The 18,302-nt window shown below is 31.5% G+C and overlaps 1 protein-coding gene across 4 annotated transcripts; it reads right to left on the minus strand.

The window, feature by feature from the left end:
• Positions 1 to 4,638: 4,638 nt before the first annotated feature.
• On the minus strand, positions 4,639 to 10,813 carry LOC130900135 (DNA-directed RNA polymerase II subunit Rpb4-like). 4 transcript variants are annotated; one of them, XM_057810528.1, is made up of 4 exons: positions 10,482 to 10,813; positions 10,335 to 10,421; positions 5,994 to 6,174; positions 4,639 to 4,918 (listed from the first exon to the last, which is right to left on the minus strand). In XM_057810528.1, the coding sequence occupies exons 1-4, from the start codon at positions 10,540 to 10,542 to the stop codon at positions 4,741 to 4,743; spliced, it is 507 nt and encodes a 168-aa protein (XP_057666511.1). In that variant the 5' UTR covers positions 10,543 to 10,813; the 3' UTR covers positions 4,639 to 4,740. The 4 variants fall into 4 exon arrangements, with proteins under 4 accessions (XP_057666511.1, XP_057666512.1, XP_057666510.1 ...); XM_057810527.1 differs by lacking the exons at positions 4,639 to 4,918; positions 5,994 to 6,174 and adding exons at positions 6,840 to 7,642; positions 9,548 to 10,196; XM_057810529.1 differs by lacking the exon at positions 10,335 to 10,421 and having other exon boundaries at positions 10,482 to 10,802.
• Between the last annotated feature and the right edge of the window lie 7,489 nt (positions 10,814 to 18,302).

Below are 18,302 nucleotides of genomic sequence, written 5' to 3' on the forward strand. Positions count from 1 at the left end.
CCCCTGTTGCCAGATCCTAAAATAAATCCCCAGATACACATTTTCACGCATCCAACTAACAAATACTCTGATTGTACAAGATTATTCAATTGAAAAACTAAAATATATTCTGTTTATGGTGAATAGTTTGTTATTATTAAATTGTAAACATGAAAAAATGGAAATTTTTAATACTATAAACTATTGGGTAGCTAGCTTGTTCAAATGGGCACGTACTGTTGATAGAGAAAGAAAAAATATATACTACCATGTATAACTCTCTATCTGATTGGATCGCCATGACGTCGATGTTTCAAGTGATGGTAAATCAAAAGAATAACAAGTTGTGATTTTATTCAGGAGTATACAGGATGGCAAACTGATATTATTTCTCTCGCTTCCATTTACATACCGCTTTCTCTATCTTTATAGTTAACTCTAGGTTTCACTTAGTGGTGTAGTTATTTGGATTTAATAAGATAATAACGAGATAAGCAATGTACCAATTTCAAAACTATTAAAACATTTGTGGCCATGTAGAAAAAATTGAGTATTTTGGAAAAGAGCACACTATGTATAAGATGCAAGAATTAATAATAAGTTAAGAAGAAACTAGTGAGAGTGAATTAAACAATGAAACAGAATACTATCATTTTTGGTGGTCAACCTTTTATATCAAGTCTATTTTGAATTTCATATATATATATAGTAACCCAATTCTCAACCCAAAGTTGTGAGCTTTGACATAACCCATCAATCATCAGTCGAAGATTTACCCAGTCGTTACAATTTTGTTTAATAGCCAAGAGGAACCTGGGTTCACAGTTCTTAGTTAAGACAGTTGATGATCAAGTCGTTCTCAAGTTAAAACTACGATTTCCTTGATTATGCTAACCTTGACTTGAAGCTAAGCAGACTGTGAGGATTGCCCATGTGTTTGTACCTCGCACTTGTGACTGGTCAAGGATTCAGGATATTCCATGATACTTACATATATGGAAATGTCATCTTAGATGACCAGCCACCAATTCTTTTATATGCGCCTTAGCTATTTGAAACCAGAAGCTTCTATCCATCAAGTAGATATATAATATAATAGCTAAGAATAGGTTAAGAGCCAACTGATAGTTTCGTTGATTCCAATGTAACTAGCGGATAAGCCTGGTCGCATGGGTTATTCATTTGAAGAAGAAATTTTTATAATTGGAGACTTCCGTAACAGATAAAGTACCTCTTAGTAACTTTGTTTCTATAGAAGTTTTGAGCTTGGGAAAGAACGGATGTAGAAGAATAGCAGGAATATCTTCCATCATCAACTTTCAATCCTTCAGATTATGGCTATCGTTTTTAGCTCTTATGTCCTCTATTTCGTTTCTCCAAGTCTTTCTCGGCCTGCCTCTTCTCCTTGGCCACAATGGGGTTGATCTCTTCAGAAGTTTTTCTTTTTATTATATGCCTAACCCAGTTGAGTCTTTGTGCTTTTATGTATCTCACTATATTTTCCTTCCCCAGCTCTATTTCTTCGTTTTCCTTTGGTCTCCTTTCTCCCTCCTGTGTTATGTGTGGACCTGTTGTACTTCTCATTGTTCTTCTTCTTCTCTTTTGTTAATTACTATTGTTTCCATCGCATACGTGTTACTGGTCTTATTAGGGTCTTGTACGTTTTCATTTTCTTATGTTCTTTTTTTTTTAATAGGTTTCTGATTCTTCCATTTCGTATCCTTTCCTTTATCCTATCTCTGGCTGTTTGTCCCAACGTTATTCCTAGATAGTTAAAGGTCGATACTGTTTCAAAATTGTATTTGTTAGTTTTTAGTTGGTTCCAGTCCGTAATTGCTTTGCTTTTTCCTGTAATTTATTGATTGCCTTCATTAATTTCCTACGTCTATTTGCTTAATATGAATATTTTTATTATAAAATGAATTAAATGTTTATTTGTATTATAACTCTTCTTATTCGTGAGGTGAATTAATAAACACTGTCTCTCACGTACTCAATTTATTTACACACTATACAATACACTTAACTTACAATAATTTACTTATGAATATCACTTGAACAATTTCTGCGATTACTTTCACCAATTCGTTCTTTTCACTACTTCTATTTATGTAAAACTTAACTGTGCTTCGTAAACTTATTTATATACCACAAATAGAATTCTATAAAATTCTAGAACGCAAAGGGATAAATGAATAGACTTTCCTAGAATTTTTTTATAAGAAATACTGTAAATAAACCGCCCACCTATAATAAAAAGTTCTAAAATGAAACATCAGTCGCTTCCGCCATTTACAAAAAATGTGAAAGACGCCGGCGAATTTTTAAAATTTCATAGAATCTGAATAGGGGCGGCCTAGGGAACCATTTTGCGAATTTGTTCGAAATAGCATAATAAATATTTTCTTATCTAATCTATGGGGTATTTGACTTTATCTAACTGAAGTTTATTTATTTTTTTTTTCGTACATTCAAATACTTTAACGTATAAGAATCGATATAATAAACTCAAATGACGACGATATAAAAACCGGGTATTAACTGAAGACATAAGGATAAGAATTTTTTGCACAATCGACGCCAAAATGTCATAAACGTCATTAAAGTCAAATACTACATAAAGACTTAGCGCCCAATAGTGAAATAAGACTAAAACAACCATTAATAATTGCATTAGAAGAGAGTTCAATAACAAAATTAAAAATTGAAAATAATTTATTTTATTGATGAAATTGAACAGTATTAAATAGTATCTGGTCATGCGATGACGTACACGAGACGTTAAAAACAGGATTATAAGTAAATAGGCGTCCTTGCGATTAAAAAAACATTTATTGTTTTTTCAAATGTGGGTTGCTTTTCTATATATATAAACGATAATTATTTTCGAATACAAGAATAATATTTATATTTAATGTAGGATCGTGATACAGGATGATTTTCAAATAATCTGAAGATTATTCGGTATGACGGTTCGCGTCTATACACCTCAAGAGTCTTTCTTCGAAGTTTTCCATTACTTTTCACGATCATCGTTAAGGATGCGCTACAGCGATCGTCGTGACAAGTTCAGAGTTGGAGCGCGCCGCCTAGTGGAGCGGCGAGGACTTTTAAGAACCGACGCACTAAGTTTGTCGGCATTTTGTGGAGTTCGCGCCGTGCGAGAACGACTTCTGCTTCATAACTAATCGAGTTGTGCGAAAAGAGACAACCCAACGAAGTATTATGTTGCGACCAGTTATCGAACCATTTCGTGGAACATTAAACTCTGTGCGGAAAAGCCGTTGAACAGTAATAACAGATTCATTACTTTTGAAGAAATGTTCAATAGCGAAAACGCGATGCGCCACGGTTCATTGCTACTAAAGCTAACCTACAAAACCACAAACTCCCGCTCCTCCCACTACTCAACTCAAATTCATTCTTCTTTAACTTTTTTTTACGGACGAGGTTTTATATTACAAGAAACTCTTAAAATGGATCTGAATGCCTAAGCTATATACGTCGAACCGCCCGATTTTAACTTTCTTACCGATGATGAGTCTGGTGATGAAGATGACAGTACTGGTCTGATCTAACGATAAGAGAATTAATCAATACAGCAAACTACAAGCAAAAACTAACAACAATCGAAACCTATAACTTTGTAGAGAACATGAAGGGGATAAAAAAAAGAAAACCAGGAGTTTAATGGACAAAAACAATAATAGATTTTTTTTATGGATTAAATGAGATATTGAGCTTAACTTGTCTCGGGAATTTCCATAATCCGTGAGTCCATTGCAAATAGTTCCTCCGGGATTCGTTCGAATGCTTCTTGCACCATATTCCAGTGAGATATTGAACAGTGTTGTCACTAGTGGGTCTTCCTGATGCAAAACGATGCCAAGAGACCCTAATAAGAAACAATTTGTGTGTAGTTTCTTCAAGATTGTCTTTTACTTGTTTTTCTATGGTTTTAAATGTTCCGATACAAGCTTTTACATTCGATGCATTTTTTTAGAATACGCTGGTAATCTTCTTAGTGTGATATCACTCTGTATAATAAATCTCGTTTGGTGCATCTATTTATAAAATTTCTGTTATATTTTTAAAACTACTTTTATATCGAGACGATAAGATTTCTACTAGGAATTGGCATGAATAATTGGTCGAAATTTCACACATAATTGAATTATGGAAATTTTCATTAAGAATTTTTGTTTATTCTATAAACAATTCATACTTTCCGTTAGATTATTAATAACGCATCTGTGAATTTTCCATTGTACAATGGTCGCCAAAAATTGATCATAAATTATGCCGTACAATTTTAGATCCAAAATTATTTGAGTGGGAAAATTTTTTTTTAATGAATCAGGAGTCGATTTCAATCAAAAATTAAATAAATACGAGGAATATTAATCAATTTTACACATTGGTAATAAAGAGGTTTGAAAAGACTACAAGCAGAAACTTGGGAATCTGCACCGTAACCGAAAATGGTTCAGAGACCTGAAGATGATTATTTCATCGGTAAGCTGAAAATTCTACCAAGCTAAAGAAAAAAATCAAATTCTTCTTAAACAAAAACAGTGTTGACATTTTTTTTCTGCTGTTACCAAATCTTGTTTCATTCTATTTGAATCTGGAAAGACAAAATATAGATTAAATACAACATTATGTACAGAGACATCTTTTATTTTATTCTCAAGAATTTTCCAAACTAATATAAAAGTAATCTGAATGTCCTCTTCTTCTTCTCCAGAATTGGTGTGTTATTTAGTACTGTATACTTCTTTTTGTTTGTATATCGTCTAATATCGCTTGAAGTTCTTCATCTTCAAATCTTCCTTCTAAAGATGGAATTAGAGATTTGGCTTCTTCGGTTGTTTCAGGGCACAAATTTGCAATTGCAGCCAATTCAAATTTGTGAAGCTTTTTCGTTTGCATTAGTAGACTACAAGATAAAAATAAAAAGTTATACAACAAAAGTGTCACAAAATTATGAATTTTCTTAGCTGTGCAGAAGAAGACTTTTCAAAATGACGGAAATTCTAGTCTCTTTGTAGCTTGAAAAGAAGAAAAAACTTGAAGCTTGGAGTAAAAAGGGTTACATTAATTTATTAAACAATTTGAAACCTTGAGGTTTACAAAACTATACAAGAAAATATACTTAAAACTGGTTAGTTTTTCAATTACATAAAAGGATTAAGTAATGAGAAAATTAAATTCTTTTCTAAATATTTTTGCATAATAAAAAAAGTTCGAATTTGTAAATTTTATTCACCACCTTGTAGGGAATATATCTCGAAATGGAGCAGACTAAGAAAATGATAGTTTTGATAAAATCCAGGAGTTGGAAGATTTGGGGTTTGACAGTCACAACCAGAGGAGGTAAAACTAGGATAATCGATAAAAGACTGAGAAAATAAAACATTTTGGGACCCTAGGAGGACTATTAGAATCAAAAGATGTGAAAAGATCCTTATTAGGGAGGAGTGGCAGTGACAAATGAAGGAGGTGAAACCAGGATAATCAATAAAAGACTGAACAGAGTAAATAAAACATCTGGGGCCCTAGAAGGAGTATTAAAACCAAAAGATATTTCAACAGTTAAGTTACGGATTTACAAGACTGAAACAAAAATGGAAATGAACATATTGGAAAGAAAGTTACTAAGAAGGATTATCGGAGGACTGCAAGATCAGAAAGAGTATAGAACAAGAACAAACATAAATATCAATGTAATAGACGAAAACAGTTGGGTGAAAAGATCCTTATTAAGGAGAGAAGTGGAGAGGCAAAAACATGGAAAGAAGTACTTAGGGAAGATTTAAAAAGAATATATAATCATATTGCAAAATTTTATCCAGATAATTATCTCACCAATTTTTTTGCATGAATTTAGAATAAAACAGATTTTATTCCTCTATAATAATCTGTAATATATGACGTTTTCATAAAAACGTGATTGAATACTTTTTTTTGTTTTTTTCCAAAATATAATCGAAAATTCAATACAATTTACTCACTTTCGTACTGCAGATATGGTTTCTTTATTTTTAAATTTTCTAAATCTATCTGTATACGTTAAGGTTTTCATGAAAACATCTGAAAATTCTTGTTCGTCTTCTGCAGATTCGTTCTGATCCTTTCTATGTTCCAATAACATGTGAACTTCCGATATTAATAACGTTTCAGCATTTTCAAACTCTGTAATTTCATTGAAAAAAAATTATCAATTCTATTTTTAAATAATCACAAACATGACCTCTCAACTTTTTTTCTAATACAAAGCCTGGAAGAATATTTACATTCCTTTTTTAATTAGGGACATTGCTAGGAAACATACTACCTCTATTAATATATAATCAACCCGATTAAGGCTTTTTGTTCTTCATATATCTATCATTTTCTTCTTCTAAAGTAATCAGAATGAGAATGAGGTAGAGAGGGATAGATAATTGTATACCGATGTCTTTTCTCTTACTATCAACAGTTCTGACAAGCTCCTACACCTCGTTCTCTCTATCTTTAATATTAACTCTATGAATCCATTTCAAAAAGAAACGTTTTCTCGCAATATTTATTACTAATTAATGAAATATGTCAAAAAGGTTTAATTTTTCTGTAATTCGCTTATAAAGATAACATAAACAGTATTATTGAATTAATGGAATTGTTAAGTAAATATTTTTTTATATTTTTATTACAGTCTGTTCTTTTATCACTTGTAGTACGTTTTCGATGATCCGATACAAACCACAGGAGTCACAATTGTCACTAAAATGTAATTAAAAAATCCAATATAACATTTTTTTATATTATAAAAACTTATTTATTTCTCGGTCCCTTTACAGGATATAAAACTAAAATACTGTATCACACATTTTGATTTTTTTTAAATAAGAAGAGAACTATAATTTTAATATAAGTACCTATACATTATTTGATACAATTATTTTGCACAGCCACAATTTTTGAATATTGATTTATGTCTAGTTTTCTTGTATTGAATTCTCGGTAAATAATTGGGTTTTGGCAACTTCCCACTTTTGTCAAGCTTCTTTTCGATTGACTGCTACAAAAACAAGTCACCATAGTCTACCACAATTTTTAGAATCTTGACGAAAGTTAATTTTTCTAACTTTTTGTTTAGTTTTTCACCATTTTACCATGAACCATAATTATAACACAGCTGTACTATAAAATTTAGTTCTCAATTTGTCTTTATGATATTGAAGATGAAGTTTTTTGTATATAACCTTCTTGCAACAAAAAATCATACAATTTTCTAGTTTTGTTAACATCAATTTTCAATAATTTCCTAGCGGTTTGTAAAGAAACGGATCCATTTTTTCTGCATTCAGAAACCAATGTGTCCCTCAATTGAAAATAAGTAACAGGTACTAGTCTCACTGTACTGCACAAGTCGGCCTCTTGGGGAGATAACTTTGAATATCCAGGCATACCACTGATTTCTATTGGAGCAAAACTTCGACGTCTATTGCATTTTGATATTATTGTGAAATTTGAGTCTTTACAAGCTTTCCAATTCAAGGCCGGATCTTGTCTGAACAATTTTAGTGATTTTTTATTTGCTTCATGAGACTGTTTCAATTTAAAGTATAGTCTTCCTTCTGCTAGGGTTGTGATACCTATTTTTCTCAAATTTATCAACCTAAAAACAATTATTTTTCAGTTTCTTACTCCTAAAACTTTATTCTTTATCATCAAAATATTATTTGTCATTGACAACCCTCTGATATATAATCAATTGTCACAATATAAATTCAGGCCTTAATGTCAAAAGTCTTATGAAAAATTTATCAAAATATTCCTGAAAAGTATTTATCATACTCAAATAAGGGCTTAAGACAATTCAAAGCCGCGATATCAATCACTATACATATTCCAGCTAACAATAAGACAAGAAATAAAATTTTCCTAGATGGTGATTTATCAAAACAGTGCATTAGCCAAAATTAGCACAGGCAATATGAGCAAACAGAGCTAGGTCTCTGGGATACTTCACTAGAATGTTAAAGCACAGAATAATGAGTAATGGTTAGAGGAAAATCAAGTAAGTACATTGTAATTTAATTGAGATATATATATTGATAAACAAAGCAGAATCACCAGAGACCAAAAAAAGTGGAAACAGGAAACTGAATATGCACATTTTACTGCATTTATAATCATAAAAAGTTATATCAATTATTTAGAAATAGCCTATGATCTATCAAAATTGGCAGAATTTTGACATTTGCTTGTGATTTAACAGTTTATTCTTTGCCATAAAAAGTCTCAGTAAAGTATGGTCGTAGCAGAAAAAACTAAAATAATTCTCAAATTTAGAAGGCGACTTCCAATAGTTGTACTGGCAGTTTCCACATTCATTTTTCACATTGTTTTACCGGTGTGGAAAGATAAACTTTTAAAACCAACCGATGAAGATAGAATCCAATTCAAAAAGCATGTTGGGCTTATTTGACATATAAACATTATTTATATTTAGTATACTTTGGATAGGTTCATATAAATATTGTTTACACTTAATGTAGATAATTAATAATATTGTTTACAGTTATAAATTCACATATTATGTTTACTTATTCAATAAAATTACAAATAAACATTGATAAACATGGCCTCAGTAGCAGATTTTTTTAATAGTCTGCAGCCCGTATTGAAATAGGTATAAATCACAAAATAACAAATTAGCATAAAATGTTCAGAAAAACTATTCCTCATTCAAACAGAGAAACCCCATAATCCATTCATAAATTTCAAATATGGGTTGATTTGTTTATTATTATTTAACTGCAAATCATTCCTTTGGTGTTTATGATTGTAGTTTAGTTCCCCCATTTAGCCCTGTGAGATGCAAGATTTATACTTTTTGGACCAAGACATCTTTTTGTAAAGTTTGTGTATGAATTGTTTTCGTTCTCGCCAATACAGACTTGTAAGTTTTAAAAGGGTAGTAGGCAAAAGTAATGGTACCATTGCTGTCTAATTAAAAATATCTCCACATACCGTGGACTACAATATGAAAAAATATGCATTCACCAGGAACTTTGGCAATAGAAAACGGCCTTGAAAAGCCACAACCGCTGGAGATAAACATAATGTATCAATCAATAAGCGTAATTGAAGACTCATGGATCCAGAGATAGCAACCTAGATCAATGAATTTATGGATCTGCCTTTGTGTACTTCCACAGTGAAAAAAAATTGAGAGAATAAGCCCATTTTAAGACGTAAAAATAAGTTAAAGAGGTTACAGTGAGCTTTGTTTTTACCTCTAAATAAAAAAAATACAATAAAACATTTAAAATTTCAAAGTTAACGTCGATACTGAAAAATTGGGACACCCTGTATAATCCAAACGCCAATAATCGAAAAATACAAAGAACTTTTGTAATTAATGGTTTTTGATAAATAACTCGTACAGGTTTGGAGAAGAGTATATGGATCACCTTATGTTTGACACCCTGTACAGTTATAAAATGAAGCCTATTTACAAATTATTTAACGAAATTGAAAATTATCTTTTATTTTAATGAGAAATAAGAGAAATTACCTTGAAATATGAAGTTTTAGTTCTCCGACTCTGTGCAATCCTTCCATTAACATTTCAAATTTCATTGGTTTGCACAGCTGCATGAATCTAATCATTTTTTCATAAATATTTTTGTTTATAGTGTTATCATATCTTTTCAACCATGAGTGTGTTTTCCGAACTAGCAAAAGTCCATGACTTCGAATCAAATTTTTCCATCTTTGCCTCTCTTGTAATCTCCGATTATAAGCTTCAACTAAAGAGCATTGCAATTTTGTCAAAAGTTCATAATGCGGATCATCCTCATCAACAAATTCCAAATTTGATAAAATATCTTCAGCCCCTTTATCAAATTCTATTTCAAAATCTGATCTTGCTGGATTGTATCCAGCTAAAGACTTAAATCCAACAGTGTTGGATAAATATCTAGGTGGTTCATCTGTATCTGCAAGTCTAAATCTATAAGGCACCACTAATTCTGGAAATAGAGCTACATCTGGAAAATTTATTTTAGGGAAACCTTTACAGCCATTCCTTTCTAAATAAAAATACTCATAGTGTTGTATTATTTCATTAACAGATCTATTCGGCAATTCTTGTGTGATGAGATTCCAATTACCATAATTACTTATACAATCGAGTAGTTTTAATTCTTCTTCAGCTGTCCAATCTGAATTTTCGAATAAAACGAAATTTGTCGATAAAACACGGTAATCGTGATCGTTTTTATGATTTAAAAATTCTGCTCCATTTGAAAAACATGACAAACAGATATTCACTTTACACTTTTCACATAAAATGTACTTACTTTGTACTTCACAGTAACAATTTGCACAATAAGTTGAATCGCTGTTATCGAAAATATTACATCTAGAAAATGTTGAGAGGTCGTCTTCTGAAATTTTCAAATGTTTCTAACAACGTATGGGTTTACTAAATCATGAAAAATTATTACCTTTAGGAAATTGGAGGTCTGCTGCATCTTCTTCCGTAAGATCTGTTGCAGTATTCGCCATTCTCAAATATTATTTCGAGCTTATATAAAAAATTAACGCTCTTAAAATGAGGTTCTAAACAAAAACAAATCAAAACCTAATTCCTTTGAGGTTAAAGTTGAAAGAGATAACTAAAATAGTCGATACGTGTTTTAAAATGTTAATGAAAGAAAATTTACTGAACTGTAACTAGGTACTTTAGATTTAGTAACAAACTTGTAATGAAATAACTAACGTAGAACGAAACTTTTAATTCCTTGTAATGATACTTTTACTAAGTCTGAAAGTCAGTGTTGCCAGCTGGAAGATTTTTGAATCTATATGAAATATTAGTTCCAAAAATTTACTATTTTGCATTGGTAAAAAGGAAAAATGTATCTCATTTTCACCTTAATTCATGCAAGGTTGTGAAACCTATGTTTTTGTAAAATAATGAACAAGAAATTCCAAAATTGGTATACCCACGTAAAATTGGCAAAACTGTCTGCGGTGGTGTAAGCACATAAAAAACCTTTTGAGAAATATATTTTTATTTTCATTCATTCCTTGGCTCATTATTAATAGTAAATATTCAGCAGATATTAAAATCATAGACGAACACAAATAGCCTTCCGATTCTCAACAATTCTTTGCAATGGTAATTAATTAAATTTCAGTAGAATATATGTTTCGTTTACTTTGAATTTTATACAAATTAGCAGCATCTTCATATCGCGTATAAATGACCAATCAAGTGAAATTCCCCATTATACTGCTTTTTTTGTTTACCGGAATTTAAGCAAATGAAATCTAAATATTTCGTATTTTATAATTTATAAAAACATTATAAATGGTGGCATTGACTACACTATCATCTTTCGACTAAAAGACGAACTAGAAAAATATTGAGATCTACTAAAAATCTTCATTTTTATTAGTTTGACTTTTCGTTAGAAGGTGGTAGCAGAGTCAAGTCATTAAAATTTTTCACTAGATAGTTTCGGAAATTGAAAATTACATATTAATCAAATTGGAAACTATTTTTAAATAGTGTGAATCAAATATTATATCAGCGGATTTAAAACTGAAAAGTGTTGCTTATACTGCCATCTTCTAAGCAGTAGTCGAAGCACAAAAAAGTAACGCAGGGCAAATATCTTCTTTTTTTATTTTTAACATGCAGCTTAGTTATATCGATAGTAACGAGATGGCGGTGATAGAATAATGTATTTATTTTGCATTGAATAAATAAACAAATACAAAATGAATATTAATTATGTTGCTTTTCCTTAACTAGAAGTTTAATATTATCTCCAAATTCTTTTAATAGTATTCCTATCAAAAATATGGTAAAAGACAGTTTTTGTTAAACGCAAACTGAATCATGAATATCATTTGTAAATGAATGTTTGTAGGTCGTATAGTTTCTGTAGATTGTGAAACAATACCATAAAGTAGTAAAATAATGATTTTAGATGAAATTACTTAGAATTTATTTTCTCACTTACATCGCAATAAAATTTATCGATTCAATTTACCGAAAAGTAGCACACTTAACGTTTTTTCTATTTGATTCCTGCAATACCAATCTATATAATTAATAAAATAGTATAAAAATGATTAAGTAATACAATAAACAATGAAATTAACTTTGTAGTCTCTATCAGGAACATATATTACTAAGGGAACTATCATATACGATGATTTATTTATTAGAAAATAATTATATAATCTTCGGCTCCCATTTTCTACAAAGGTATTGAAATATAACAACTTAAAAACAAGTTTGTATCTTATTCGGAGTTTATGCCAATTATCTTGAAAAACTACACACTCTAAGTACACACCAAATCGTTCTAATGTAATATGTTTGCTTAACGATGTTCGATTTCCTTATTTTTGTTCGACTGCACTTCCAATTTTAGCAATTTTAATTGTGAAAAGTGGATTTTTATTTATGATCTTTCGTTGGAAAGTAATTTTGTCATCTCATCTAGTCAACCTATTTTATAACGTTTCTAATTTGTAATCTAGAAATATGTATATTTTATAGTAGAATGCTATACAGGTTTTATTATTGGAAAGTTGAGGATTTGTTCATCACCTATAAATGTTTAATTATTTCAGTTTATGTACTAAAACATATTTTACGTTAGATCTATATACATCACAATATAAGTTACATCTTTGAATTTGTATTCAAATCTTTTGGGTAAAAAATTTCTGCTCAGAAGTTTTTGGTATGACTGACTATGAGTGTAAAGCTGGAAAACTGAATTTTTAATTCTTATTATGGCCAAATGAAGAAGACACAAAATGTCAAGTCCATAAAACTAGTAGTTAACAATCTAAAAGGGAAAATCTACGCAAAATACTACTACTTGAGGCAAGTTTTGATACGCGATAACCTAAGAGACTGAAAAAGATTTCTAGATTTGAAGAAATACTAAAGATAGAAAAGCAACTGAAGAATCAACGAGTGAAGAAGCTATTTAGCAACCGAAACTTCTGAAGAATCTGCAGAGTTTGAGGAATATACAACGTCTGAAGAAAGTTACAGTGAAAGTTCAAAAACAACAACGGAATCAACGAAAAAAACTACTGAAATAACAAAAACAAATGATTATTCTAAAATAACTATCGAAGACTACGGGAAATACCAACAAATGAAGAAATATTCAACGAAATAGTTGAAGCTATTGAAAAAACAACAACTGATATAAATAGAGGAGTTAAGAATATGTGAAACTCCTACGGAACTAACAACAGGGTACTATTAGAAACTACTGTAGAACTAAGAGCTGACTAGATATACAGCGAATTAAATATTACCGAAGAAAAAACAACTATTGAAGATATACAATCAATAATGGAGCAACTGAAGAATCAACGAGTGAAGAAGATATTTAGCAACCGAAACTTCTGAAGAATCTGCAGAGTTTGAGGAATATACAACGTCTGAAGACAGTTACAGTGAAAGTTCAAAAACAACAACGGAATCAACGAAAAAAACTACTGAAATAACAAAAACAAATGACAATTCTACAACAACTATCGAGGGCTACGGGAAATACCAACAACTGAAGAAATATTCAGCGAAATAGTTGAAGCTATTGAAAAAACAACAACTGAATAAATAGAGGAGCTAAGAATATGTGAAATTCCTACGGAACTAACAACAGGGTACTATTAGAAACTACTGTAGAACTAAGAGCTGACTAGATATACAGCGAATTAAATATTACCGAAGAAAAAACAACTATTGAAGATATACAATCAATAATGGAGCAACTGAAGAATCAACGAGTGAAGAAGATATTTAGCAACCGAAACTTCTGAAGAATCTGCAGAGTTTGAGGAATATACAACGTCTGAAGACAGTTACAGCGAAAGCTCAAAACCAACAACCGAATTAACGAAAACAACTATTGAAATAACAAAAACAAATGACAATTCTACAATAACTATCGAAGACTACGGGAAATACCAACAAATGAAGAAATATTCAACGAAATAGTTGAAGCTATTGAAAAAACAACAACTGATATAAATAGAGGAGCTAAGAATATGTGAAACTCCTACGGAACTAACAACAGGGTACTATTAGAAACTACTGTAGAACTAAGAGCTGACTAGATATACAGCGAATTAAATATTACCGAAGAAAAAACAACTATTGAAGATATACAATCAATAATGGAGCAACTGAAGAATCAACGAGTGAAGAAGATATTTAGCAACCGAAACTTCTGAAGAATCTGCAGAGTTTGAGGAATATACAACGTCTGAAGACAGTTACAGCGAAAGCTCAAAACCAACAACCGAATTAACGAAAACAACTATTGAAATAACAAAAACAAACGACAATTCTAAAACAACTATCGAATACTGTGGGAAATAATTGAAACGCTTTCATTTAATCATCAAATAATGTTAATGGTAAATATTAGGTTGGGTTAGGCTTCTGAAAGATCTAAAATTGTTCATGAGGATATGAATAAATTTGTACAGGTATTTATTTATTAATTATATTGTAATTTAGATTTTAATTGGACTATAACCAGTTCTTCAAACCAAGGTGAGACTATTTTCGATAAATGTTGGTTGAATCCTTCCACTTTTTATGCCAATTACTTACTTTGAACGTTAAAAATTATTTGTAGGTGTTGCAGATGTTTTATGAATACTTTTATTAAAAAGAATAATATGAAATTTGTTTATTCGAATTCGCTATCGTAATAAATATTTTCAATCCTCAATCAGGTTCGTTTCAATGGAAATATATAAGGAATTTTTATTTTATTATCGTTTGCTATGAATTTATGTAATAGTCTGATCTGGTTTTATGAAATTTTTGCATCATTTCTAATGGACAACTTCTGTGCATACCAAATTTAAATAAACTACACTCATAAACTAGATATTGATACTATTGTAAAATACTAGATATCGGTAGCAGTATCAAACAAGTGTCGGTTTACACAACTTTTCATAAAAAGGACGTCGAGAAATAAATATTGAATAATGTTGTGATTTTACTTCTCTCTTACAGTACGAATTTACTTTTTTTTTGTGAAATTAACCACGTAAAAAAGAGAAATCCTGATTCTTACTTGCGTGATTACTGCATATTGATTTATCTGAAGATAAATGTAAATAACATTCTTCCATTCTAATACATTTTAACAAGCTTTCAACGATTTATTTAACGTTAAATGTAGAATCATAATGAAAGTTGGAAGTTTTTCTTATGATATACCTGTATTATATCTAATACCCTCATGTCTGTCCGCTATTATATTCGCTGTAGTGAGATCGTGTTATCAAACATGGATCTTGTGAAGCGATTTAACATTATTTTATGTTTTAAGTAGAAAAAAGTACCAAAAAAGTCGACAAAATGTTAAAATATGTATGTGTTAAATATACAGTGGACTTAAGACAGTTTGCAAGTAGTTTGATTGATTTAGACTTGAAAATGAGTCAGTTCAGGGGGAGAAAAGAAAAAACTATTCGTTTAAATAGGTAATTGAGATATATTTGCACAGAAAGAGACCAGAAAAATGTACCAACACATTTTTTTCTTCATTATGATTATGACATTCGTGGTATTTTGATCCATATAAGTATGTAGTCTAGTTCTAACTGATAATGAAGAAAAATGTTGGTACCTGTACTAAAATAGAAACTTTCCAACATCATTCCTGATATTGAGATCGACAAGACAAGCAGATGAAAACCATCCTTAAAAAAGCATTGACTTAACGTTGAAATCTTTCGATTCCTGGAAGAGATTAATTCAAAATTGATATTTTCTACTCTATTTTTAATGCAAAAATTCACTGCGTAACTTATTTTATAATTTTAACCAACTAACAAATGATCAGGTTGTAATTTATATACAGGGTATTGAAACGCCAAGTTGGTTGACGATCACCTACGGTACTGATGATTTCGAAAAGAATAAGACGGATACTGTTAATAAAATATACAGTTTTTTAAAAAGTTAACCAGTAGCTATTGAAACCAACCAAAAGCAATTAATTCGCATGATTCAGTACAGCATATTTAATTTACTGCTTATTTAAACTCAACAGTATCCTGGGAGGTATAGGAAAGTAGACATCAATCTAAGCAGTAGTTAAAATGAGTGTTCAAAGACAGCTTCCTTTGGTTTGTACATAAATATAGTACAAAATATTTTCCTAATTTTTTTCAGACGAACTTAATTATTTTTAAATAAGATTTACAACTTAATGTGAACCACACATAACCTTCTATGAATAATTTTATGACGTGGAGGTTTAGATTTCTGTTTAATAATTGTCAACAGCTTCCTTTTGAGACCAATTCGTCTTAGTACTTCGTCGTTGGCGATTCTGTCAGTCCAGGGTATCTTAAGAATGCGTCTATGGAGTAACATCTCAAATGCCTCAAGTTTTTTCATCATTGGATCTTTCAAGGTCCAAGTTTCCAGTCCGTACTGACCACACATAACCTTCCATGAATCCTATTCTGACGTGGAGGTTTAGATTTCTGTTTAATAATTGTCAACAGCTTCCTTTTGAGACCAATTCGTCTTAGTACTTCGCCGTTGGCGATTCTGTCAGTCCAGGGTATCTTAAGAATGCGTCTATGGAGTCACATCTCAAATGCCTCAAGTTTTTTCATCATTGGATCTTTCAAGGTCCAAGTTTCCAGTCCGTACTGACCACACATAACCTTCCATGAATCCTATTCTGACGTGGAGGTTTAGATTTCTGTTTAATAATTGTCAACAGCTTCCTTTTGAGACCAATTCGTCTTAGTACTTCGTCGTTGGCGATTCTGTCAGTCCAGGGTATCTTAAGAATGCGTCTATGGAGTCACATCTCAAATGCCTCAAGTTTTTTCATCATTGGATCTTTCAAGGTCCAAGTTTCCAGTCCGTACTGACCACACATAACCTTCCATGAATCCTATTCTGACGTGGAGGTTTAGATTTCTGTTTAATAATTGTCAACAGCTTCCTTTTGAGACCAATTCGTCTTAGTACTTCGTCGTTGGCGATTCTGTCAGTCCAGGGTATCTTAAGAATGCGTCTATGGAGTCACATCTCAAATGCCTCAAGTTTTTTCATCATTGGATCTTTCAAGGTCCAAGTTTCCAGTCCGTACTGACCACACATAACCTTCCATGAATCCTATTCTGACGTGGAGGTTTAGATTTCTGTTTAATAATTGTCAACAGCTTCCTTTTGAGACCAATTCGTCTTAGTACTTCGTCATTGGCGATTCTGTCAGTCCAGGGTATCTTCAGGATGCGTCTATAGAGTCACATCTCAAATGCCTCAAGTTTTTTCATCATTGGATCTTTCAAGGTCCAAGTTTCCAGTCCGTACTGACCACACATAACCTTCCATGAATCCTATTCTGACGTGGAGGTTTAGATTTCTGTTTAATAATTGTCAACAGCTTTTTTTGCGACCAATTCGTCTTAGTACTTCGTTGTTGGTGATTCTGTCAGTCCAGGGTATCTTAAGAATGCGTCTATGGAGTCACATCTCAAATGCCTCAAGTTTTTTCATCATTGGATCTTTCAAGGTCCAAGTTTCCAGTCCGTACTGACCACACATAAACTTCCATGAATCCTATTCTGACGTGGAGGTTTAGATTTCTGTTTAATAATTGTCAACAGCTTTTTTTGCGACCAATTCGTCTTAGTACTTCGTTGTTGGTGATTCTGTCAGTCCAGGGTATCTTAAGAATGCGTCTATGGAGTCACATCTCAAATGCCTCAAGTTTTTTCATCATTGGATCTTTCAAGGTCCAAGTTTCCAGTCCGTACTGACCACACATAACCTTCCATGAATCCTATTCTGACGTGGAGGTTTAGATTTCTGTTTAATAATTGTCAACAGCTTCCTTTTGAGACCAATTCGTCTTAGTACTTCGTCGTTGACGATTCTGTCAGTCCAGGGTATCTTAAGAATACGTCTATAGAGTCACATCTCAAATGCTTCAAGTTTTATGATCATTTGAGTTTTTGAGGTCCAGGTTTCCACTCCGTACAGCAGTTCTGACCACACATAAATTTCCATGAATCCTATTCTGACGTGGAGGTTTAGATTTCTGTTTAATAATTATCAACAGCTTTCTTTTGAGACCAATTCTTCTTAGTACTTCGTCGTTGGTGATTCTGTTAGTCCAGGGTATCTTCAGAATGCGTCTATAGAGTCACATCTCAAATGCCTCAAGTTTTTTTGATATTTTCAGCTTTCAAGGTCTAGGTTTCCACTTCGTACAGCAGTAGTGACTACACAT

The sequence above is a fragment of the Diorhabda carinulata genome, chromosome 12 (assembly GCF_026250575.1).
Source record: "Diorhabda carinulata isolate Delta chromosome 12, icDioCari1.1, whole genome shotgun sequence".
In the NCBI taxonomy this organism is placed as follows: domain Eukaryota; kingdom Metazoa; phylum Arthropoda; class Insecta; order Coleoptera; family Chrysomelidae; genus Diorhabda; species Diorhabda carinulata.

Bases quoted from the DNA above. Each gene is read 5' to 3' on its own strand.
- LOC130900135 (XM_057810526.1), bottom strand. From the start codon at position 10,542: ATGGCGAATACTGCAACAGATCTTACGGAAGAAGATGCAGCAGACCTC. The intron at 10,422-10,481 runs GTAATAATTTTT...TGAAAATTTCAG, and splicing joins AGACCTCCAATTTCCTAAAG to AAGACGACCTCTCAACATTT. The intron at 7,643-9,547 runs GTAATTTCTCTT...AATTGTTTTTAG, and splicing joins CTAAAACTTCATATTTCAAG to GTTGATAAATTTGAGAAAAA.